The 25640-nt window shown below is 46.7% G+C and overlaps 1 protein-coding gene across 3 annotated transcripts in view; it reads right to left on the minus strand.

The window, feature by feature from the left end:
- The window catches only part of LOC144819829 (uncharacterized), a 254736-nt gene that overhangs the window by 46651 nt on the left and 182445 nt on the right, over positions 1–25640 (minus strand). For 2 of the 3 annotated variants that reach the window (XM_078677556.1, XM_078677554.1), the window contains 3 exons: positions 15993–16073; positions 14327–14416; positions 12860–12970 (listed from right to left, as the gene is read on the minus strand). In XM_078677556.1, coding sequence (XP_078533682.1) covers positions 12860–12970; positions 14327–14416; positions 15993–16073 — 282 coding nt within the window. The remainder of the gene's footprint in view (positions 1–12859; positions 12971–14326; positions 14417–15992; positions 16074–25640) is intronic. The other variant, XM_078677555.1, reaches the window with a different exon arrangement.

The raw sequence follows: 25640 nt of genomic DNA on the forward strand, positions 1-25640 counted from the left end.
CCAAGATGTATTTCTGAAGTAAAATTGGCCAGGCGGAGGTATAAAATTGCGATTTACAACCAGAAAGGGGAAATTTAAAAAAAACGTTGGGAGACTTTAGTGGTAGCGGCAAACAATAAAAAAGGTGATACATTCTGGTCAGCTGTGAGGGACTTGCGATCTATGGGGCAGCTTCTCATCCCCATAAGCTGCACCATCGCAAGCGAGTCCTGAGAAAAGCACTTTACAGAAATGTACGCTGCACCCGCACAAGAGGCGGACCTCTTTGAGTATGGGGCCACTAACCAGAATACAGATGACCCAACCCGAGGTGGAAGAAGCGATCCATCAGAGCATGGGTAATAAAGCCCCTGGACCAGATGGTCTACCCATCGATCTTATTAAATGCAAGCAAGACTTTTGGGCGCCCCTGCTTTTAAAATGTTTTTAACAACCTAATGCACGCTCCATTAACCAGCTCCAGGTCCACAAGCACTATCGTTCCGATTTTTAAAAAAGGATGTCATTCTCAACTCAATTGTTATAGGCCTATCTCCCTAATTGACAATACTTTAAAAAAAATAGCAAGAGTCCTACACAATAAGATTTTAGAGTGGTCTGAGGAAAATGGAATTTTAGATCCTTGTCAACTGGGCTTCCGAAGTAAGGTGGGCACCAACGAACAATGCCTCAATCTTAATTTATTTATGGGCAAATACACCATGGCGCGGGTTTCTTCAATCTATCTGGCCTTCATGGACTTCAGCTCAGCCTTTGACCTTGTTAATAGGTCAAAGTACTGATCTATCCTGCTGACATATGGATTGGATGAGCTCCTGGTGTATTTCTTGGCACACCTGCACAAAGATCTTAAAGCCCGGGTGAGGATTGGATGCGGGGATGAGGTTTCTGAAGCCATCGATGCGGGTAGGGAGGTCAGACAGGGTTGCGTTCTGGCCCCCCTTCTTTTTATGATTTACATCAATGGACTGAATCAAACTTTAAAATCATTAACCCAAGATGCCCCAAAAATTAACGGGAAAATACTCCCTGTACTACTCTATGTGGATGATGCGGTCCATACGTATGCTAGTGCGGGGCTTTGTCAACCATATGGATAGCCTAGACTGCTGCACTAATTTTACAAATACTTTTATAATTTTGTGTGGTCCCAAGAAACGTCAACTTAGTTCCATATCTGTGGGAAACCAGAAGCTGATGAGTACTAGCACCTTTCCTTATCTTGGGTGGTCTTTGCTGCAAACGGCTCCTGGAGTGACCATATGGCACATGCCAGGAGCAAGTTCTCAAAGGCCTCCAACTCGAACCTCAGCCTCCCATGCCCAAAGAGAACAGGTACCATTTTAGGCATTTAAAAAAATGTTTAAGTCCCAATGTGTGCCAAGAGCTATGTATGGCGCTGCGGTTTGGGGCTTTGCCAATAGTACCTGCATCCAAAGGAAGAAAATAGATTTTACAGGAAATTATAAGGTGTCCCAATCTCCAAACCCCAATATACTTGCCACAATGAACTCAACCTACATTTTATCAAATATTTCGTTAGGGCTCTCCCTGCCCTTTTTTAGTTAACGGTCTGGAAAAACCTGGCCGCATCCCTAACAGATCATTAGTGACTGTATAGGATGTGCGAAAGGGAAAGACATACAATGGCTGTCAGGGGTGTATCAGAGCCTCTGTAGCGTTAATAAGGGAAGTACTTATACAGATCCTAGCTCAGCAATGCCCGCAATCAAAAGTGAGCTTAGAAGTGTGCTCTATTTAATATATAGAGCAGAAAGGTTCGAAAAGGAATCCGAAAAATCCCTTGTTTATAGCTAAATGGCCATTGGAAATTCTGCACAACTGCTGGCTAATTATATTAACCTGCCAATGGGAGAGGAGCCTCTTGTTTCGTTTAAGGGCTGGCACTATAACATTTGTATTATGTTTTCCCTTTGGCTACCACTCTGGCCTTGATTGCAATCCCTGCCCGTGTGACGGCCAAAGTGGTCAATCTATTCTGCACTTTTTGTTTATCTGTAAATACTATTTAAATATATTAAGTGGCTTTTAACTCCGTATTTTAAAAAGCAGATGCCCATTAGCTTGGAACACGCGCGTTGAAGACTACTTACCCTGGACGATGAAGAGTTGGTCTTTCGCACAGGCACTTATTTGAGCATTGCAGTCCGAGCACGTCAAATGATGTCCAATCCCTGAGTTTTTATGATTTCCATTAATGATTTTTTAATGAATCTAAAGATTACTGTATATTGTATGCTGCTATGGTTTTATGCTGACTCTATAATTTGCAAAATTTTAACGTGTTTATTGTTGTGTTTTGAGTTTTTATGGATACGACGTTATCCGATAAAGTGTCTTTGAACCTTGAACCTTGATAAGCATCAATGGCGTTTGTTCGAAAATCATTCTCACTAATCTAAACAGCTTTACAGATTTAATTCTACAATCGCTGAAACAGCTGGAAAAAACATGTTACTGTGGTCTGAACAGTTACACAAAGAGCGCTTGCCAGTCTAACCATGGCATTAATCTTTTTCTCAGGAAGCATCACAACTTCAATGTCTAGAAGACAGCTACCATATGTTGTTACAAACATTCACCACCAGCTCTATAACTGGGACAGATGTATCGGCCTGTGTTAGACCTGGCATCTTTGGCGTGGTTTCCCCTATCTTTTTGCCTCTACCTCCTGTATTTTTGATGCTGTGCTGGATTTCGTTTTTGCTGGTTTAGATGCTTTGGACACTCTGCCACTGCTGATCAGTGCCAGAGTGTAAGTGCTCCCTGTGTAAATTGCTATTCTGATTTGATATACATGTTTGGCATATTTGTATCACCATGAAGTCCCTAGTAAAGTGCACTGGGTGTGCCAGGGCTGGTGATGACAAATGCTACTAGTGGGCCTGCAGCACTGATTGTGCCACCCACATGAGTAGCCCTAAAATGGTGTCTCAGGCCTGCCACTGCAGTGCCTATGGGCAGTTTTAGAACTGCCATGTCCTCCTGGTCAGTGTCCCCACTGACCAGGCCTAACCCTTCCCTTTTCGTGCACATCAGTCACCCCTATGGAAGGCCCAAGGTACCCCCCTGGGCAGAGTGCAGTGTATGTAAAAGGTAGAGCATGTACTGGTGCAGGTAACATGTTCTGGTAGTGAATTACAGCCATTTTCGTTTTTCACTATTGCAAGGCTATCTTGCTCCATAGATTAACATGGGGGATGCTGGCTACAGTGGTTAACAGCATTTCTTCCCATAGGAACAAGATAGGACATAAGTATCTAGTATCCCTGAACTCAGAATTTAATAACACATCTTTTGGGAAAGGTTGTTTTTAAATCCTGTGTTTGAGAACAGCACTTTTAGAAAGTGGCTGTTCTCTTGTCTAACCCTTCTGTGTGCCTGGGCCTGTTTGTGTATTGACTGTCTGGTTTGTGAATGACAGGGGCTGGGGAATTCCCCAGCAGGATGGATGAGTCAGCACTAGGCTGAATGACTGCAGTTGCAACTGGAGTGGTGGGAGGAGTTAGCACCTGGGCTGAATAGGGCTGTGCCTGCCTTCCACAATGCTGGCTCCACCCCCCTGCTGGGCGGCTGAGGACCCTGCCCCTCACTCTGAAAGGAAAGATGCAGCCAGCAAAACAAAGTACTCAGGATCCACCCAGAACTGGTTCAGACCGGGCACAGGGCCCACATGCACCCAGAGAACAAAGACTTTAGGGGTATAAGTACAGGACCCCTGACAACAGAAAATTAGATCATCCTGGAAATCAAGAAGGAACCTCTGCCAAGGAGAAAGCTGAAACTGAAGAAGGAAGATTGTCCTGCTGTTGCTCTGCTGGACTGACCTGTTGCTTTGCTGCCAAGGAGAGGGGAAGGACTTTGCTGCTGAGCTGTGTCCCCTGTCTTGAAGGAATCTCCAAGGGGCTTAGAAGAGCTGGCTCCCTGTTTTGAAGTCCCAGGAACAAAAGGACTTCACACCCAGCTTCCCTGAACTCTGCTGAGAGAGTTCTGTCCCTCCTAGAGTGCTTGATCCAGTTGTGGGGCCTCTGGAGGTTGGACCTGTGCTGGGAAGCTTGAAACTAAGCTTGAGTGACTTTTGAAGCTGAAAAGTGTCGCATCGCTCGCTTGCGGAGCGCATCCCCGACAGTGCGAGAAGTTTCCCGCCGCTACGGAGGTCGAGATCGTCACAGCGCCTGACGCCGCTGCCAGAGACGTCGCATCCTTCGTTTGCGGGACGCACCAGACCGGTGCGGGAGAATCGAACATCGCTGCGAGTATCGTCGCAGAGCCTGTCGTCGCTGGGTGAGAACGCCGCACCGCTTGCTGGCGGACCGCATCATGTCGCTGCGAGTGTCGTCGCAGAATCATCGCATCGAGGAGCTGCGAGAGAAAGGATCGCCGCTGGACCGCGCATCGTCGCCCCGGAGATCGTCGCAGCACCTACGAGATCGTCGCATCGTGCCTTTGCGAGAACAGACTTCCTTCGGAACCTACGCACCGGAATCCATACAAGTGGCCTTCCTCCCCATACAGACCGGATTCGTCGCAACACGCCCGCTGCTGCAGCGGGGCTGTCGCATCGCCTCCCCAGGGTCTCAGGAGCAACGCATCGCTTGTTTTCCACCACACCAGCTTCTGCTTTTGGAACTTTGTTGCAACTAAAGGTACTGTGAGTAAACGTGACGCATCTGTGAACTTTTCACGCAACCGTGGTTATTTTTACCGCAACTTGAAGAACTAACGCAACCTTAAGAACTCTTTTTGAAACCATATTCTTGAACTGTGTATGTTGGATTTTTATCGTTTTGGTCTTGTGTAATTTTAGATTAAATACCTTTATTTTTCTAAACTGTTGTGGAATCAGTTTGTGGTGTTTTCACTGTGTTACTGTGAGTGTTGGTACAAATACTTTACGCATTGCCTCTGATTAGCCTAGACTGCTCAGGCCAAGCTACCTAGAGGGCGAGCAGGGGTTATCTCAGAGAGTTATCTCCTTGTCCTGACTAGAAGCAAGGGTCCCTATTTGGACAGTGGTACCTACCTCTGCCAACTAGAGACCCCCATTTCTAACATTGGTGGTCAGGCGGTGGGATTTGAACTTGTATTTGTACTTGACCCACAGTAATTGGTGTACATCACTAGTGAGTGCAGACCACTACGCCACCGCATACTACTGGTTTTTGGTTTTGATTTTCCTATTTTTGAGTAACTCTTCCAAGCATCATGTCTGTGAAAGGAAAGGCACCCAGTCAGGAGGCAGAAGAAGAATTAGAGTTTTGCATTGAAGATTTGTGTTCATACAAAGTTGAGCAACTTAGGAAATTCTGCCTTGAGTTTGAGTGCCCCATAAAAAGCGCCTACAGAAAGGAGGAGCTGCAGAAAATCTTGAGGGCCCATTGGGAGGCTCAAGAGGGAGATGATGTTGTGGATGTGGAAAACAGTTTTCACAGCAAGGATCTGCCAGTGGGCAGAGTAGGCTCAGGAGCTGGCAGCAACCACTCCGGTAGGGGCCTCACCCCAGAAGAGTTACAAGAAAATCAGAGAATGAGAGAATATGACTTGGAAGTCATGAAAATGAAAAGGGCAGCGGAAGACAAGAGAGAGGCTTGTGCCCTAGAGGAAAAGAAATTGCTTTTGGCTCATGAGTTGAGCATGAAAGAACTGGATCTTGAAGCCAAGAAGGTGGATGCCAGTTCTAATGGTGGCAGCGCGCAGCCAGTGCATGGGGGTAAAGTATATATTCCCAAGGACCTGGTACAGAATTACCATAGGGGTGAAGATATTTATGCCTGGTTCACTTCGTATGAAATTGCATTGAAGATGGATGGTGTGCCTGATCAGCATTGGGGGGCGGGCCTGTGGAAACATTTTGAGGCTTCTGGGAGGAGTGCTCTAGAGCCCTTAGAATTAGCAGGTGCCATGACCTACCCCAATATGAAGGAGGCCTTATGTCTCAGGTATGGCCTTACCCCAGAGCAGTACAGACTGCAATTTAGGAACTCCAAGAAGAAAGAGTCTGAGACTTGGATGGAGTGTGTGAATTGGTACTCGCGTGCACTGGAAGGTTGGATGAAGGGCAGTAAAGTAACTGATTTTAAGGGGTTGTTGCATTTAATCAGTTGGGAGCACTTGAGTAGTCTTTGTGTTCCAGAGATGCGCCAGCATCTTTTAGACAGCAAGCTGACAGACCCCATTGAGCTTGCTAAGGAGGCGGACCGCTGGACCAGTACCATGGTCCACAGAGGAATTGTGGGTACCACAGCCAAAGGTGGGCAGGGTCCCCAGCAGAAGAGTGGGGGGGACAAGGGTAACCGAAAGGAGTTCTCAGAAGGGCCCCAAAATAGTTCCCAGGGAAAGGAATCCCAACCCCCCAAACCTAAGCAGCCATGGCCCTCTAATGGCAGGCGGGACAATAAATACAACAGGGGTCCACCTACCGGCTATCACTGCAATGAAGTGGGCCACATAGCTCCAAAATGTCCCAAGAAGAAGCAAGCACCCACTGGTGCCCCCGCCCCAGCGTTAGCTAGTGTAGCTTTGGGAGGGGATTTGGTTTCTAGTGACTGGGGGGAGCTAGCAGTCATGACCCTTGTCTCTCTAGGAGACCAAGAGATGGTCCAGGAAACCTTACTGCCCTTTAACACTAAGAAATATGGGCAGAAGGTGACCATCAATGGGAGGGAGATTGAGGCTCTGAGAGACACGGGAGCCAGCGTGACATCTGTGAGGTGTCAGTGGGTGTCTGACGAGCAAATCATCCCTGGTGTACTCCGCCCTGTAGTGGCAGCTGACAGCTCAGTGCGCCTCTGCAAGCTGGCAAAGGTTCCCTTTGCATGGGGAGGAGTCTCTGGTCTTTTGGAGGTAGTTGTCAGTGATGCCTTGCCTGTAGACTGTCTGTTAGGTAACGACCTGGAGAGTTCTCCATGGAAGGATGTGGAGCACAGAACTCATTTGGAGATGTTGGGTCTTCCTGCGTGGATCTGTGTGACCACGCGTGCTATGGCAGCCAGTAAGGGTGATTCAGCAGAACTGGAGCCTGAAACAGTGGCCCAGAGACCTGCCAGGAGAGGAAGAGGCAGAGGGCGCGGGAAACCAGCCCCAGCCGTTCCCACGGTCCAGGAAGGAGCAGAACCTGAGGGGGATGCCCTGGAACCTACAGGGGAACAGGTAGCCGAACTGGGAGACTTGCCTGAGCTGACCCATTGGCAGCAGGAAGGTGTTCCCTCCAGGGAGGAATTCTGCAAGGCGCAGAAGGAGTGCCCTTCCCTCGAGGGTCTGCGGCAACAGGCTGTAGACCAGGCAGCAGGTGGAGCAGCCAGAGATCACTTTATCTACTGGGAAGATGACTTGTTGTATAGTGAGCCTAAGTTTGCTGAGCCCGGTGCAGCCCGTGTGCTGGTGGTACCCGAGCGCTTCAGAAACTTCCTAATGGGTCTGGCTCATGACGTGCCTCTTGCAGGACATCTGGGGCAAGACAAGACCCTAAACCGGCTTGTCACCCACTTTCACTGGCCCCAGATGAGAAAGCACGTTGGTTCCTTTTGCAGATCTTGCCAAACCTGTCAAGCCAGTGGCAAGACTGGAATGAAGCTGAAGGCCCCCCTTCAGCCCTTCCCAGTAGTGAGCACCCCTTTCGAGCGGGTGGGCATAGACATCGTAGGGCCCCTGGACCCCAAGACGGCCTTAGGCAACAGGTTCATCCTGGTCTTGGTGGACCACGCCACTCGGTACCCGGAAGCAGTCCCTCTCAGGACAATCACAGCACCCGTGGTGGGCCGTGCATTGATGGGGATCTTTTCCCGTGTGGGGTTCCCCAGAGAGGTGGTCTCCGACCGGGGTACCAACTTCATCTCTAAGTACATGAAGTCTCTGTGGGAGGAGTATGGGGTAACTTATAAGTTCACCACTCCTTACCACCCTCAAGGAAACGGGTTGGTTGAAAGATTCAACCGGACCCTGAAAGGTATGATTATGGGCCTAGCGGAGCCCATGAGACGTAAGTGGGACGTCTTGTTACCATGCCTGTTGTTTGCCTACAGGGAGGTGCCTCAGAAGTCCTTAGGGTTCAGTCCTTTTGAACTCCTGTATGGCCACCCTGTTAGAGGACCTCTCTCACTGGTGAAGGAGGGTTGGGAAAAGTCCCGCGGGAAAACCCCCCAGGATGTGTTCAGCTATGTGCTGGCCATCCGCAACCAGACACAACGCTTCAGGAAGCTCGCTCAGGCGAACCTGGAAGCAAGCCAGGAAGAAATGAAAAGATGGTACGACCAGAATACCACTCTGGTCGAATTTCAACCTGGGCAGGAAGTGTGGGTGATGGCGCCAGTGGAGCCTTGTGCGCTCCAAGACAAGTGGACTGGGCCATATGAGGTGGTGGAAAGGAAGAGTGAGGTAACCTACCTGGTTAACATGAAGACTCCCAGGCAGCCCCTGAGAGTCTTGCATGTGAACCGCCTCAAACCACACTTTAAGAGGTCTGAAGTAACCATGCTCCTGGCTACAGATGCAGGAATGGAAGAGGATAGTGATCCTCTCCCTGACCTCCTGGCAGTTAAGGAGCAAGATGGGTCAGTGGATGGTGTGGTCCTCTCGCCCACCCTGACCCCAGAACAGCAGAGTGACTGTCGCCAAGTGTTGGGTCAGTTCTCCTCCCTGTTCTCCCTGACCCCAGGAGTCACCAACTGGTGCGTCCATGATGTGGACACTGGAGACAGTCTGCCTGTGAAACAGAAATTTTACAGGGTAGCTGACAAGGTCAGGGCCAGCATCAAGGAAGAGGTTTCCAAGATGTTGGCGCTAGGGGTGATTGAGCCCTCCAGCAGCCCCTGGGCTAGCCCAGTGGTCTTGGTACCCAAGAAAGCTGCTACCCCCGGTGGCCCTCCAGAACTTCGGTTTTGCGTGGACTACCGTGGGCTCAATGCGGTCACGAAGACTGACGCACACCCCATCCCCAGAGCTGATGAGCTCGTGGATCGGTTGGGAGCTGCCCGGTACCTCAGTACATTTGATTTGACTTCGGGGTACTGGCAGATTGCCTTAACTGATGGGGCCAAAGAGAGGTCTGCATTTTCAACGCCAGAGGGGCACTTCCAGTTCAGTGTCATGCCCTTTGGGTTGAAGAATGCCCCTGCCACATTCCAGAGACTGGTTAACCAGGTACTGACCGGGCTGGAGGAATTCAGCGCCGCATACCTGGATGACATTGCTGTGTTCAGCTCCACGTGGGAGGAACACCTGCAACACCTCTGCGAAGTGTTGAAGGCTCTGCAAAAGGCAGGCCTCACTATCAAGGCCAGCAAGTGCCAGATAGGGCAGGGATCTGTGGTGTATTTGGGACACCAGGTGGGGAGCGGCCAGGTGGCGCCCCTACAGGCCAAGATTGATACCATTCTGGCTTGGGAGCCCCCCAAGACCCAGACAGAGGTGAGAGCCTTTTTAGGACTCACCGGGTATTACCGGAGTTTTGTCAAAGGATATGGCACCATTGTCGCCCCTTTGACAGAACTCACTTCCAAGAAGTTGCCCAAAAAAGTTGACTGGACTGACGCCTGCCAAACTGCTTTTGAAACCCTGAAAACTGCTATGTGCACAGCACCGGTGCTCAAGGCACCTGACTTTTCCAGTGAGTTCATAGTTCAGACAGACGCTTCAGAGCATGGTGTGGGAGCAGTACTCTCACAAGTCACTGAGGAGAACGGAGACCAGCCGGTAGCTTTCATTAGTCGGAGGCTACTCCCCAGGGAACAGAGGTGGAGTGCGATTGAGAGAGAAGCATTTGCTGTGGTCTGGGCTCTGAAAAAGTTGAGGCCCTACCTGTTTGGGACTCACTTCCGTGTTCAGACCGACCACAGGCCCCTCAGATGGTTAATGCATATGAGGGGTGAGAATCCAAAGCTGTTGAGGTGGTCCATCTCCCTACAGGGGATGGACTTTACGGTGGAACACCGCCCTGGTACAGAACACGCCAACGCTGATGGTCTGTCCAGGTTTTTCCGCCTTAGTGAAGAGAACTCCCAAGAGGGTGGGTAGTTCTCCCCACTTTCAGCTGGAGGGGACACGTGTTAGACCTGGCATCTTTGGCGTGGTTTCCCCTATCTTTTTGCCTCTACCTCCTGTATTTTTGATGCTGTGCTGGATTTCGTTTTTGCTGGTTTAGATGCTTTGGACACTCTGCCACTGCTGATCAGTGCCAGAGTGTAAGTGCTCCCTGTGTAAATTGCTATTCTGATTTGATATACATGTTTGGCATATTTGTATCACCATGAAGTCCCTAGTAAAGTGCACTGGGTGTGCCAGGGCTGGTGATGACAAATGCTACTAGTGGGCCTGCAGCACTGATTGTGCCACCCACATGAGTAGCCCTAAAATGGTGTCTCAGGCCTGCCACTGCAGTGCCTATGGGCAGTTTTAGAACTGCCATGTCCTCCTGGTCAGTGTCCCCACTGACCAGGCCTAACCCTTCCCTTTTCGTGCACATCAGTCACCCCTATGGAAGGCCCAAGGTACCCCCCTGGGCAGGGTGCAGTGTATGTAAAAGGTAGAGCATGTACTGGTGCAGGTAACATGTTCTGGTAGTGAATTACAGCCATTTTCGTTTTTCACTATTGCAAGGCTATCTTGCTCCATAGATTAACATGGGGGATGCTGGCTACAGTGGTTAACAGCATTTCTTCCCATAGGAACAAGATAGGACATAAGTATCTAGTATCCCTGAACTCAGAATTTAATAACACATCTTTTGGGAAAGGTTGTTTTTAAATCCTGTGTTTGAGAACAGCACTTTTAGAAAGTGGCTGTTCTCTTGTCTGACCCTTCTGTGTGCCTGGGCCTGTTTGTGTATTGACTGTCTGGTTTGCGAGTGACAGGGGCTGGGGAATTCCCCAGCAGGATGGATGAGTCAGCACTAGGCTGAATGACTGCAGTTGCAACTGGAGTGGTGGGAGGAGTTAGCACCTGGGCTGAATAGGGCTGTGCCTGCCTTCCACAATGCTGGCTCCACCCCCCTGCTGGGCGGCTGAGGACCCTGCCCCTCACTCTGAAAGGAAAGATGCAGCCAGCAAAACAAAGTACTCAGGATCCACCCAGAACTGGTTCAGACCGGGCACAGGGCCCACATGCACCCAGAGAACAAAGACTTTAGGGGTATAAGTACAGGACCCCTGACAACAGAAAATTAGATCATCCTGGAAATCAAGAAGGAACCTCTGCCAAGGAGAAAGCTGAAACTGAAGAAGGAAGATTGTCCTGCTGTTGCTCTGCTGGACGGACCTGTTGCTTTGCTGCCAAGGAGAGGGGAAGGACTTTGCTGCTGAGCTGTGTCCCCTGTCTTGAAGGAATCTCCAAGGGCCTGAGAAGAGCTGGCTCCCTGTTTTGAAGTCCCAGGAACAAAATGACTTCACACCCAGCTTCCCTGAACTCTGCTGAGAGAGTTCTGTCCCTCCTAGAGTGCTTGATCCAGTTGTGGGGCATCTGGAGGTTGGACCTGTGCTGGGAAGCTTGAAACTAAGCTTGAGTGACTTTTGAAGCTGAAAAGTGTCGCATCGCTCGCTTGCGGAGCGCATCCCCGACAGTGCGAGAAGTTTCCCGCCGCTACGGAGGTCGAGATCGTCACAGCGCCTGACGCCGCTGCCAGAGACGTCGCATCCTTCGTTTGCGGGACGCACCAGACCGGTGCGGGAGAATCGAACATCGCTGCGAGTATCGTCGCAGAGCCTGTCGTCGCTGGGTGAGAACGCCGCACCGCTTGCTGGCGGACCGCATCACGTCGCTGCGAGTGTCGTCGCAGAATCATCGCATCGAGGAGCTGCGAGAGAAAGGATCACCGCTGGACCGCGCATCGTTGCCCCGGAGATCGTCGCAGCACCTACGAGATCGTCGCATCGTGCCTTTGCGAGAACAGACTTCCTACGGAACCTACGCACCGGAATCCATACAAGTGGCCTTCCTCCCCATACAGACCGGATTCGTCGCAACACGCCCGCTGCTGCAGCGGGGCTGTCGCATCGCCTCCCCAGGGTCTCAGGAGCAACGCATCGCTTGTTTTCCACCGCACCAGCTTCTGCTTTTGGAACTTTGTTGCAACTAAAGGTACTGTGAGTAAACGTGACGCATCTGTGAACTTTTCACGCAACCGTGGTTATTTTTACCGCAACTTGAAGAACTCTAACGCAACCTTAAGAACTCTTTTTGAAACCATATTCTTGAACTGTGTATGTTGGATTTTTATCGTTTTGGTCTTGTGTAGTTTTAGATTAAATACCTTTATTTTTCTAAACTGTTGTGGAATCAGTTTGTGGTGTTTTCACTGTGTTACTGTGAGTGTTGGTACAAATACTTTACGCATTGCCTCTGATTAGCCTAGACTGCTCAGGCCAAGCTACCTAGAGGGCGAGCAGGGGTTATCTCAGAGAGTTATCTCCTTGTCCTGACTAGAAGCAAGGGTCCCTATTTGGACAGTGGTACCTACCTCTGCCAACTAGAGACCCCCATTTCTAACAGCCTGGTTCCCCAATTTTGCACTCTACTGTTGTTAGACTATGGGTATGGACATACCAGCAAGATGGCCAACACCTCTCTGCTTCTATCTCAATGGGAAGTAGTCTTCTCCTCAAACTATGCTGAGATCATCAAGAATGTGACCTAACAGTCAACGTTCCTCTAGGCAGCTTAATAAACAACTTCCATATGATCTAACCTGAGTAAAGTGTGGGTGCTGGCTAAACATAATAGCCAGATCCATAAATGTGCTTCTTTCTGGAGTAACTGAGAGCCTTGATTGGTGGTTGGAACTTCAGCAGAGCCTAAGACATCAGATCAGGCAAGTCCCTTCACAAATAGCCAGGATTTATTTACTCACTTGCAGGACCAATAATTCTTTCTCTTTTTCTGAAGTGGTTGATTTCGAATGGATAGGTCTCACCCTCTTCATTAATGCCGATTGAAGGAAGTGTTGTAGTCACATGAGGCACTGTTAAAAAACACATTCAAGTTAGTAACTATATGCTTTCATGGTAAAGGAGCCCTAATTGTAGTTGTGACAAAGACGTGCCCTTAAATATTTTGTCTTGTAATCTGTTGACTTAGCTAAGAAATCTTTATATGTCCTTCCAAAATGTTTCTTGTACATTCTTTAACCAATTGCATTGTGATTGCAAGAAACTGCCTTTTGCTGGCAGTGGTTGATGTAGCCCAGTGTTAGACAGTAAGGACTTTTGCAAAATAGTTAATAAAAACCAAGACATCAGGAAAAAACTGTAGTGCAAGTTAGGTGGAGGAATCATGCAATAGGTCAGAAGTGGAAAAAGGCTAACTCCCAGTTTCATTCCCTCACTGCACTTACTAAAGACCTGATTTACAAAGATCTGTGCACCTATTTATGCCCTAAAAAGCACTTGTGGTCAGAAATTCTATCTTCTGCTTGACAGTATTATAACAAACAAACGACAACAACAATAACAATCCACATTTGCAAAGAGCACAATCACCCGTAAGGGTCTCTAGGCGCTGGGGGCCGTTGGGAAGATTAAGCAAGCTATTGCCCAGAGTCACATGGTGCTGGGCTAATCTGCCGCCGGTGCCGGGGATCGAACAATGATCCCCAGATTCCGGAGTCAGTCACCCTAGCCGCGGCGCCACACCTCTTCCTATTATATTTATTATAATTAGTATAACAGTAGAAGACTGTTCAATATAGTGGATCTGTCACCCTCACCAATTATGTACTGAGAGCCGGAAATATTGCATTACAGGAGTAGGGATGGCTTTGGAAAAATACAGTAACTCTTGCAAACAATGAATTTGGTACATATTCACAAACACTTTGTGAATAAATTCCCACACTAGAAACCCATGTAAAAATAGTCCTCTATATGACAGGAATAAGTGCCTTTCCACAGTACCAAAATGAAGGCAACAGCCCAATTTATCCATGAGCATGTGGAGGAAGGGTTTTTCCCCACAGGGAAAACTAATTTCCCTGCAGACAAAAAAGTCATTACAATGTATATGTTTTTGTGACGTGTACTTCTGAGGATTTCCCTCAAAGAGAATACATTACTAGACAATCACACTAAGGAAAAGAAACACAGAGAAAGCTTCAGCTTGTGTTAATTTCCATCCATATTCAAGGGAATCTTCTAAATTTTTCTAAAAATACCAAAATGTACTCACATAATAGATTCAATTCTACAATAAATACAAATCCTAATTTTCAAGGGAAGCTTAGTGAATCGGGCCTTAGGCACATTTTTGATATGTGTTTCGGTCACCAATTTATTTGCAAATTGTCCTGGGTTAAGAAGAATTGCAAGGCTATGCAGCTTACCTGACTTCAGAGACCTGCTGCTTTCTTCTTTTTCTTTGCCACGATGTTCTCTTAAACTTGTCTCTATCTCATTCCTGTGACAGGGGAATCCTACAGCAGAATATAATAGCTTTTTAATTTCAAAATGGCATTTTTATACCCATTCATAAGTACTAAAGGGAAAATGGGGGACTATGCTACAAAGTATGTCCTGTAAACATACATACAACAATACTAACACTCCTGGTGTGCAGCTAAAATGTGTGTTCCTTTGTTGCTAAGAAAGGAGCCTTTCTTTTAGGATGTAAGCTCTCACTAAGCCAGAGATGACATGCTTTTACAGAGTGTCCCACCTCATTTTGGCATTTGGAGAAAAACCACCGCGGTCTACAACCCTTCTCGGAGGGGAGCCCTTAGGAGATTGTAACACATGCCTAAGTCCCTACTATGGAGGTGTGGGTAAGATATATCAGAGATGCAGAGGTGCATTAATAGATGAAAAAACAGGATTAAAAAAGCCTCCTGGTGGACTGAAGTTTTACTGTTGACCCTGTGGGGAGAACAAAAAGCCGGGGATTCAATTCACCCGGAGAGAGAGGTTGACATGATTCTGGCTTAGACAAATGCCCACATAGAGGTGCAGCTGCATTCATGAGAACCATTCCCTCTCTGCTTATGTAAATATGTATTGAAAAGAGTAAGATGTGATACACAACACCAAATTACTTTTCTGGTGGGAGGTCACAGGTATGTATCATGTGTGAATCAAGGTCAGTGCTTCCACTTTTCTTCCAGACTTGGCATTCATGGGGTGGTACCTCCTCCATCTCTTATGCACGCCCATCACACTGTCTGTGAAAGATGAGGAGTCAACTTTCACAGACAGCAGGAAGAGTTTGCTTCCCGCATGCGAGTACGTCATGTTATATCTAAAAGGTGAGGAGACATTACAACAAATTCTACGCAGACTCAGCATCAAAATAGCTGGTATTACTGGTACTACTGGTATTTGGCAAACACATTTGAACAAGGTATAAAATAGTCACATTATCTAGTTTTTGGGAAGCTGCTCAAAGGAAACTGTTAGTCAATGACAGAACTGAGAACAGAAGCCTACAGACACAGAATCGAAGATGGCTAGTCTCCAAAAGTAACCTACCAGTAGAAACTATATATACTGTGACTTCTGCATCAACACTATATTACCAACCTTTATTCTATCACCAGCATGATTCCTTTCAAACCTCATCCATTGGCTGAGAATACTAACGATTATACGTAAGGCATAACTACCAAATTGTATCCACCACCAGTTACACAACTGTATTGGAAGGTGCTCTGAAGTGGCAGAAATGTGGAATGTTGGTGTGATATAAAATACTTAAGTAAATAAAGTAAATAAAGCCAGTCAGCTCCTTGTTAAATGTTCGGTTGCATAGACTCAAAATGTCAAAAGGTTTATATATGTTATACTGCAGTTGAGATTGAAAACAAGGTATCATAGGGGGCATGGCCGTGATGGCAGCTTGAAGTGCTTTCGGGGTGGAGTATATGTGAGCACTACACCCTGCACTCCATTTCCTTGCTATTTTACCATGAGGACTACTTTATGAGAGAAAAAAACAGCAAGCCACAACATTATTTATGCCCCCAATGTCTTTGTTTTTTATTAGCCTCCTTGACTCACTTCCTGGAGCTGTGAGTGGGTTCTCTCCTTGGCTTCGACCTTTTCTTTCCTGCGACTCCTCATCTGGATTTGCACATCTGTCTGACAAAGGAAAATGCAGATGAATATGGCCATTGGGGGCACAAATCGCCAGTCTATAGAGAGCACAAAGCCATTTGTTGCTAGAGAATATGGGAGCAGTGGTCCCCTTATGAATACCCACTAAAAATCTGCTCATACAACGCCCCACTAGCTGAGAAATTGGCCCTCTAGCTTCCTATGGTGGCACCTGGGGAAGGGCTTAGAGGATTGCTCCCTCAGTCGCTCCTCAACCCAGGATCTACCTTACCAGCTGCAGAAAAAGCAAGGTAGAAATAAGTACTTGCCAAGTCAGATTCAATATCAGTCTCTTCTATCCTCCTCCGAGATGGCAACATAGAAGGCTGGTTTAATTTTTTGAAAATAATAATGACAATAATAATAATGACATTTATAAAGCGCATGGTTATACTAAAAAGTGTGTCCCCGCGCTGAGCAGAACTCTACATGGAAAAGGGACAGAGAAGACCTATACCAGCCATGTTTTCAATTTGTTTCGGAAAAGAACTTCGGAAGATTCCGAACGGGCGAAAAGAGGGAGAGCATTCCAGTTCTTCGCTGCCAGATAGCTGAAAGACCGAGCCCCCATTCTGACTTAATGAATCTTAGGGACTTTAACCAGATGGGTCTCGGCTGAACTGAGCTGGCGAGAGGGGGTGTATGGAGAGAGTAGGCCATGCTGATATTTAGGGCCTTCGCCCTGTAAACTCAGGTGGATAATGCATAAAGATTTAAAAAGGACTCTCTTCCTCACTGGTAGCCAATGCAGGTCGTCAAGAGCCTTCCCCGTAGAAGCTCTCCTGGGTAATTTCAGAACCATGTGGGCAGCCGCGTTCTGGACGCATTGCAACCTATGCAGGTATTTTTTAGTTACTCCTAGGTAAGGAACATTTCCATAGTCCAGTTGAGATGTTACTAAGGGATGGACAAGGGTTTTCCTTGCTGGAGTGGGAAGTACATCCAGAGTTTTTCGTAGCGTCTTCAAAATACTGAAACACTTCCCTGCCACCTTCCGGGTCTAAGCCTTAACCCCTTCCATGCTCATGACGAGCTGGGCTCGTCATGCAGTAGCCTCCTGCTACGCTAATGACGAGCCCAGCTCGTCATGAATAGTGGTATCTGCAAAATTCCAGCACAGGAGAAAAATCCCCATAGCGTTCAAGGTGTTAAAGCATAGGTTGGAATCAAGCCATATTCCTAGGTTTTTGACCTCTTTACTCGGTGTGGGTGTAGGACCTAATGTCTGAAGCCACCATGCCAAGGACCAAATGGTGGGGCTTTCCCCGCCACCTGGATATCCGTTTTACTGCCATTTAGTTTAAGGCATTTGTTTGTCATCCAGGAGGCCAATCCTTCAAGCACGATGAGACTCAGTGATACAACCAGTTGCGTGTAATCTGCCTATGACACAATGGTGATGCCATGTCGCTCCACAATCTCGGCCAGGGGTGCGACATATAAATTAAAAAGGGTGGGGCTCAGGACGAAGCACTGAGGGACCTCTTGAGACAGAGCTATGCTTTTAGAAATGTGTGGACGCTGTGCCACCTGGAAGCTCCTGTCCTGCAGGAAGGAAGCCATCCATTTCAGTGCGACATTATCCAACCCTCCTGCTCTAAGACATTGTAAGAGTAGATGGTGGGAGACCGTATCAAAGGCCGCACTTAGGTCCAACAGGACCAGGCCGCGGTCTGTCCTTCATCTGCGCGCCTATGAATGGACACGGTGGCAATGAGTAACACTGACCCTGTAGTGTATGTCGCTCTGAAACCTGATTTTGAGGGGTGCAATAAGTTTTGCTGGTTCATGTGTGCGACTAGCTTTAGGTTCACCACTTTTTCTGCTATCTTAAAAAATTAAGGTAGAAGTGAAATCCGGCCGGCTGGGGTCAGCTCCAGGCTTTTTGAGCAGAGGTAGGACGATTACCTGTTTCCAGGATTTAGGGACCACACCCTCAGAGAAGGAGAGCTCAAGGAGTCAACGTATATATGGTAGTAGGGTCTCCAGGCCTGCTCTCATGATCTTAGGTGACGTAGGATCGGTTGGAGAGCCAGATTAAATACTAGCAGCTATAGCTGTAAGGTCAGCAAGTGAGGGTGGGTTAGTCACATCAGTCCCTGTAATGCATTCAGCCTGGCAACTCCTCCCATCCCGGGCCTCAGCCGGAAAGGTCTCGTATATTTTAGCGACCTTTTCCGCAAAAAAGTCTTCAATTCTGTTGCAAGACTCCGCTGTTCTCGCCAGTGAAGATAAATCTTTTAAAATGCCGAATAATTCTTTGGTAGAGCTCTCAACCTGCTCTATTATATCCTTGTAATAGGCCGCACAAGTTTTTTTGATGCGAGAGTGATAATGCTTTAACTTCAGTTTATACAAAATCTTATTCTCCTCAGTCCTCCATATGCGCACCAGGCACATACAAGCCTTTTTTGCTGAGCTTAACATTTCATAGAACCATGGTGCAGATTTGGTACGCCTACACGGGGAGCGGTTGGTCCAGGGCGCCACCATGTCCAAGCCTTCCTTAACCCACTTATCCATGTAGCAACATGCCACATTAATATCTTCTCCTAGAGAATGGTAGTTCTGCTGCAGGGCAAGAGTGAAATTTTCCGGGGTAAATCTAGACCATCTTCTATGTGGAGTTCTTGATCCTTTAGAGGCTGGAGGGGAAATATTAGTTAACGGGATAGAGAATGCAACAAGGTGGTGGTCAGACCATGGGACTGCCCTAGGGGGTTCAGTTGCCGACTCTGCACAGTTACTAAAGATAGGGTCCAATATATGCCTTTGTTGGTGAGTAGGGTAGGTAGATTTTAGTGTTAACTGCAGCACATCAAGTTCCTGACGTAGACATTGAGCTTAAAATCACCTAGGACTATCATATTCTTATAGCGTATTGCAGGTTGAATCATTTGCTTCACTAAACTAGGCATGAAGTTGGTGGCCGGACCGGGCAGTTGGTAAATCAGGAAGCCCATCACAATTTGATTACCTGCTGCTGTGATCGAAAAGAAGACACCTTCACAGCTCTCTATGTTGGCCATGTCAAAAGTGCAATGTAAAGAGAATTGATAAATCATGGCTATACCTCTCGTTTGGCCTGGCGATCCAATCTAAGGATACCATAGTCCTGGGGGAGGGCTTCCAATATCTCAGGAGCGGCATCCCCATTCAGCCACATTTCCGTGAGGAATAAACATCCAGGTAATTGTCTAATATACAATCATGTATTTCATATTTGTGTTTGCTAAGGGACCTGCAGTTAATCAGCATTAAGTTGAGCTTCAGCCTAGTCCCCTGCCCTCCCCTTGCAGGTGTTAGCTTTATATGTACAATAGGTACAATTCAAGAGAGTATCCTCCATGGCAATGCTGTGTTTACAAATATCAGGAACAGGGAGGCACAGATCATGTAACTGGATCCTGGAGTATATTAGGCGTTGTTTTTCCCTAAAATAACCAGGGGTTCTGGCCCCTAGCCCCGGCCGGCCGCAGACGGGCTTTCCTTATGGCGCATCGGTGCATGCATGCATCTACAATAGAAGCCCAGCCGGCACAACTAGAGTGCTGACTTCCGTTTCCCCAGCTTTGTTGCACGCGCCAATTCATTCTGCTGGACTCTTTAAGTAAATATAAGTATCCAGAGTTCTAATGATTTGTATTTACCAGCAAAGCGATTGTTGCTCCCTGACAGGGCCACTGTAGTATGCTATATATTTACCCAGGCTCTGAGGGACACTGGGTTACCCCATTGTGTTATACCCCAGCGGAAGTGAAATGCAAGAGAGGAAGTGAGGAGTAATCTGTTCCCGCCCTCAGCACAAACGGCAAATAAGCGTTGACGTACCGGGACGGGTGAACAGCGGAAGGATTAGAGCAGGTAAGTGAAAGCACTGGGACCCAGCGTTAAAGTATAGCAGAAGGAACAAGTTTAAAATGAGCAGGTTAAAACATACAACTTGTTAAAAATCACTATGATGTCTTTAAAAATGAATAACATAAGCCAATTGCTTCATAAGCCCCACCCCCGTCTGTACCTCCTTCAAAAGAGAGTTATGACCTCAAGCAGAACCTTCCACTGTCTGCTTCAGCCAGCGTCCGCGCCTGCATGGGTCTAAAATAGACGCCGAGCCGGCACAACTAGAGTGCTGACTTCTGTGTCTCCAGGGGAAGTGAAGCACAAGAGCGGAAGTGAGGAGTAATCTGTTCCCACCCTCCGCACAAACGGCACAGCAGCCGGGACGGGAGAACAGCAAAAGGATTAGAGCAGGTGATGCCTTTAAAAATGAATAACATAAGCCAATTGCGTTGTAAGCCCACGTCTGTACCTCCTTCAAAAGAGAGTTATGCCCCCAAGCAGACACTGCCACTGTCTGCTTCAGCCAAACATCATAGCCAATAAGGTTGATGCCCAAGAGAGAGAAACAGGACTTCATATTTCACAAAGACTTGACCCAAAATAACTTTCAGTGCCTATCAAACAATCCTGCCCATTCAAAGACTACCCTCACCCCCTAGAAACAGCTGAGCTTTTTTTTAACTTATACTCGAATGAGGCTTCGATACAGAGGTGGAACCTGATGATGAAGGCAAAAATCTGGTGATAAAGTGGTAACGCAGAGTGGACACACTGTCTGCTGGGTGGGCTCCCATGGAGAAAACAGTGTCTTACCACAAGATCTCATATAGTAGATCACAATCTTATTTTCCAGGATGAGGAGGATGTCTTGCAATGGTATCAGACTGCCAAATTATTTGCAACTACCACGCAGGTTACTAACAGAAATTCTAGTACGTCTAGTAATTTCCATCAAATTTAGTTTTCAAATTGGAGGACCACAGAGGCTAATTCAAGATTTTCACCCACTTATCTACTAGGCAGTATAACCTTCCAAGCCAATTAAAAAAGGTGGTCATACATTCTTTATCAGATCTCATTTCTATCACACCATGATGGAAAGCAGCTGGAGACTACGGAAGGTGATGTCCACTTTCCAAACTATGGGAACTCCGGTCTTTCTCCAAAAGTCTGCAAAAATTAAAACTCATACATAATATGCATACTTTTATTTGCACCCCAGACCCAAGGGCCCAATCACTTTTAGATAAATGGACACAGGGAGGCACATAAGATGTGGAGTGACTTATATGGAAAAAAAACAAGACAATCTTGGCTCAAGCCTGGATTTTTTTATTAGGTTTTTGCAGGGTGTGGGGTGACATTTTTCTTGTGATTGTCACTTGGGATAAATAAGCGAATAAATGTCAGAATGGACAGAAACACCCCTAGGTATGGGCCAGGAAGGGTTTTCCCTTGGATAGGGGGAATTGACATTGGAGAAACTGGACATTGGCAGATGATGAGTAGTATGAATAGCAGAAAACACCAAGTTACATTTCCTAAAGTAAAATGTTCAACCAACAAAATGGAAGTACTCCTTCAAGCTGCTTAAGAATTCAAACATGAAATATATAAACGGCTTATGTCCTACAAATAAACTATGGAAAATTCAAGAGGAGGGTTGGAATACTTTCTGCCGTTAAAATCTTGTGCCTTCATGAAACACATCTCACAAAACTCGACTAGGGTAAATTTAGCCAATTAGGTTTTACAATTGTTGGAGTCAGTGAACAAGAAGTGTTTAATTGGGGTTTTGCCTTGTTGGCTAAAGTTCGTACTTGGCAGTGTCACACGCTTAAATCTAATATTCAGGGCATATGGATAATTGCGAAACTTTTTAAATAGTCCTCTTCTTTACATTATGTAACATATATGCTCCCAGCAATGATGATCCCACAATTTTTCAATAATTATTGCTTGACCTCTCTACATGGGAGGTCCCTTAGTCATTCGTGGGGTTATTAATTTAACGATTCAACCAGATAAAGACTCTAGAAACACTTGAAGCCATTCTTGCATGAGATATTGCCGGGCAGCTCCCCAACATATTCTGAAGTTTTTTGGGCTCTTAGATTGTTGGCACCACCTATATACAAATAAATATCTCTAGAATGATCACAGATGTCTGAGTTTTCAATCTTAGTCCAGTTATTGTGGAACTACTAGAAGGCAGTAATTCTAGAGGAAACTCTTAAATTTACTATCACTAAGGTAAAAAAAATAAACAGGAGTAAGAGCATCTAACAGCAACACTCCTCTTGGTGACACGTCAGGAGAATATATGTAGTAAACCTATCACTATTAAGATGCTTCATAAAACAAAGCTACTAATGTCATGTTCCAAAATAGTCTTGAATGCTTTGAGTACAATGAGAATGTGGGAAGAATTTTAGCCCTAAAACGTATAATAACAAGCTTCTAAAAATGTAATTGAAAGAGGTATAGATTCACAAAGTCAAGAAACAGAAGAGCTGATGAAGTATACGAAACGGTAGACTGGGTATTGGAAAGGGACTTAAGACACACACAAGATAAATATAAATGTGCACTTTCATGCAGTGCATAATGAACAAGATAAAATATTTCTCTAAATGTGAGCAGTGGAAGCATACAAGTCAGCCGATAAAAAGGACCGTAAAGAGGCTATGCTCCAGGGGCAGAACAAGCACAAGAAAAGTAAGGCAAGACATGCAATAGAAAGTAAACAAATGAGAGCGACAATAAGACCAAACAATGGTAAGCAATGGGGGGGCAGGGGGGCTCTAAACCACTGTAAGTTTTTGGTGTGGTCCACAAGAGGTCTTTTGCAAACAGACATCCAAGAGCGGTCTTTAGACAAAACCTACACATCGCTGAATGAAGCACACAGGGCCCTCTTTCTATTGTCTCCCTCAATGTTATAACAATGCAGTTTCAAACGTTCTTGTAGTCATCTTAATTTATCAAACACAAAATAAGGTTTCTGTGCTTTCATGTAAGGCAGAGTTTGGGACAGAACCGACAAATAAAATGTTGTCCCTCTGACTTTGGCTTGGTGTCATTCCCGTTAAGCATGAGACCAGCAATCACGCCTGAGATTCCCTGCACCATGGCATAGTAGTCAGAGAAACTCTTGGGTCTAAGAAACATACAGCTGTTACAAATGAAGACCTAGCTACGAAGGGCAATTCCTTTAAAAGGACAAATTCCCTCACCCACCAAAGGTGGCATGCTTCATCATTAGGGATCTCTTCATACTGAGATACCTAGTCACGGTACGGGCTACAACCCCCTCACTGAGAGGGAGGAGCTCAGGGATGTTTTATTGTAAATGAGTGGTATGCTAAATACCACAGTGATGAGCTCACGGTAGTGAGGGCAGCAGAGCAAGTGAAAGTCATGATTAAACTGGCTATACGATACGCAATAACCCTTTATTCATGCATCCCTAAGCCAGGATTAAAAACAGGGCACTCGCTGGAGACATATATACCAGCAGTCAGTGTAAGTACGTGGTCAACATGTTTCAGCCTAATAACCCTCACGAAGAGGTGTATCCTTACACACTTTCTTACTTTTACACCACTGTTTTGATTAAGCACATTGAGCATCAGCACTTATGGGTAGGTCCTGAAGAAAGCCGCTACACCTCTTTGTGAGGGTTATTAGACTGAAACATGTCAGCCACATGATATCCTTACACACTTTCTTGTTTTTACACCACTGTGATTGATATTGGTAGACTTAGAGGTTGGGGAGTTAGCCCTTGCGGGACTCTAAATCTCCTCGGACCCCTTTTCTGTGTGATAGGAGCCAGCACAGCTGCTGTTCAGCATGGCTGAAAGTCAAGTATAGAAGCACTATGAGCCAGGCTGCGCTGTTTTCTGAACTAACATATTTGAAATCGCTTTTAATAGCAATCATGAATAAGAATGTTTTGATGAAATAAAACATTTTGGCAAGAGCACACTGCATTGTATTCTGAACTCACATACTTGAAAGCGATTTTGTGCGTGATAATGAAGAAAATGGTTTTGGTGAAATAAAATATTTGGGCAAGAGCACACAAGGAGCAGCTCTTCAAAACACAGAAACCAGTTGTGGCTGCTCCTGCGAACCAGTAGTGGGGCGTGGAAGGTGGTCAAGGGGGGGGAGGGTGTAATATTTATTTCTTAGAAGATCAGTTACCTGCCGGCCAGCTGGCTGGCCGTTGCCTCTCGTCCGTCCTCTACGTCCTCTTCTTGGCTTCTGTTGGAACAGGAAGCACCCAGGCTCCCCAAAGCCAATTACAACGCTGCAGTGCAGCATTGTGATAGGTCTGAGTACTGTGGTTCGGTGCTCTGAAGGGTAATGGGAGCCTGGGCATGTTCTTCACCCAGGCAGTAATGCAGACTAGGTGGAGAACATGCAAAGTGTGTATTAATGTTTGGGCAGCCCCAGAAGGCCGGCAAACTATTCATGCGCTCTTAGGATGGTGCCACTACTCCTCTCCCTGCTGCCCAGCCTAGCCCCGCCCCACAAAACTGCCTTAGCACAGAAAAATAAAATAATGACATTGCGTTATCATTTTATTTTTACTTTTTTGGCATGCCGAAAGGCAGTGGGGGAAAGCTCCTCCGTCTTGGTGGAGGAGCCGCCTCTGACTGAAACAAGGTGCTCAACAAGCTCCCACAGCTGCTCCTTGGCCTGACCAATTCCCTGGTGCGCGACCAGCCACCAACAGCAGACCTTTTTTTGTCTCGGACCCAGTTGTGGGATAAGTGTTGCGTATTTCTCCATCAATATTGTGACCTTTTGACCAAGCTGCTGCCAAAATAATAGAATAAATAAATGCACAAGTGAAAAGCCTCTGCGAAGGAGCTTGTAAATGTAATGAACTCAAGACAGATGAAGTAAGTAGCGCGATTTAGCAAATCAGCAAGATAAGTTATCTCGGTCTCCTTTCCTGGCACATTTGAAATAAATATCATATGCTAACACATTTTTTATACCATGACTTCCAAGCAGCTGTCTTTCTCTCTGACACAAATCAAGTTCACAACTATGTGACCAAGTATATAAATAGACTAGGTAAATTTCAAAATCGGTCACAACCAGTACATCTATCCAGACAGCAAAAATGACCAAGTGTAGCTCTCTTGGTGTAACAACCACGAAGTAAAGATGTCTGCGCACGGAAATTCAAAAGCAAGGCACAAGCTGGAAACAAACAACCCTTCTGCAGAGCAGCTCCCACAGTACTTAACTTCCAAGGATCATGAAATAGACTGTGTAATGGTCTTATTAACTCATGAAAGAGAAAAAAAAACATTCATTTGTGGCAGCGGTTGAAGTGCATTAAAAAAGAAAGGGAACAGTGATGCTGTGCGACAGGGGCAGGCGGCTAAACTTGGGGGCGAGGCAAAGGCATGGCTAAAAAAACAAAGGGGTTCATTATGATGGCGGGCGGACATTAGTCCGCCCGCCATCATAGCGGTGCTGGGACCGCCCGCCAGACATGCGGTGGTCCCACCAGCCCAATTAGGATGCGCCCACCACTAGTGTGGGCGCATCCTGGCCCGTTAACCTTGAGGACAGTCCTGCTGGCTGCAGCACCGTTCGCAATGTTAAAATACCATGATGTGCATTTCCATTCACAAGGTGGCAGGCACCACGCGGTGCCGGTCACCTTGTGCAAGGAAATGCAGG

Source organism: Lissotriton helveticus, chromosome 2_1 (assembly GCF_964261635.1).
Source record: "Lissotriton helveticus chromosome 2_1, aLisHel1.1, whole genome shotgun sequence".
Lineage (NCBI taxonomy): Eukaryota > Metazoa > Chordata > Amphibia > Caudata > Salamandridae > Lissotriton > Lissotriton helveticus.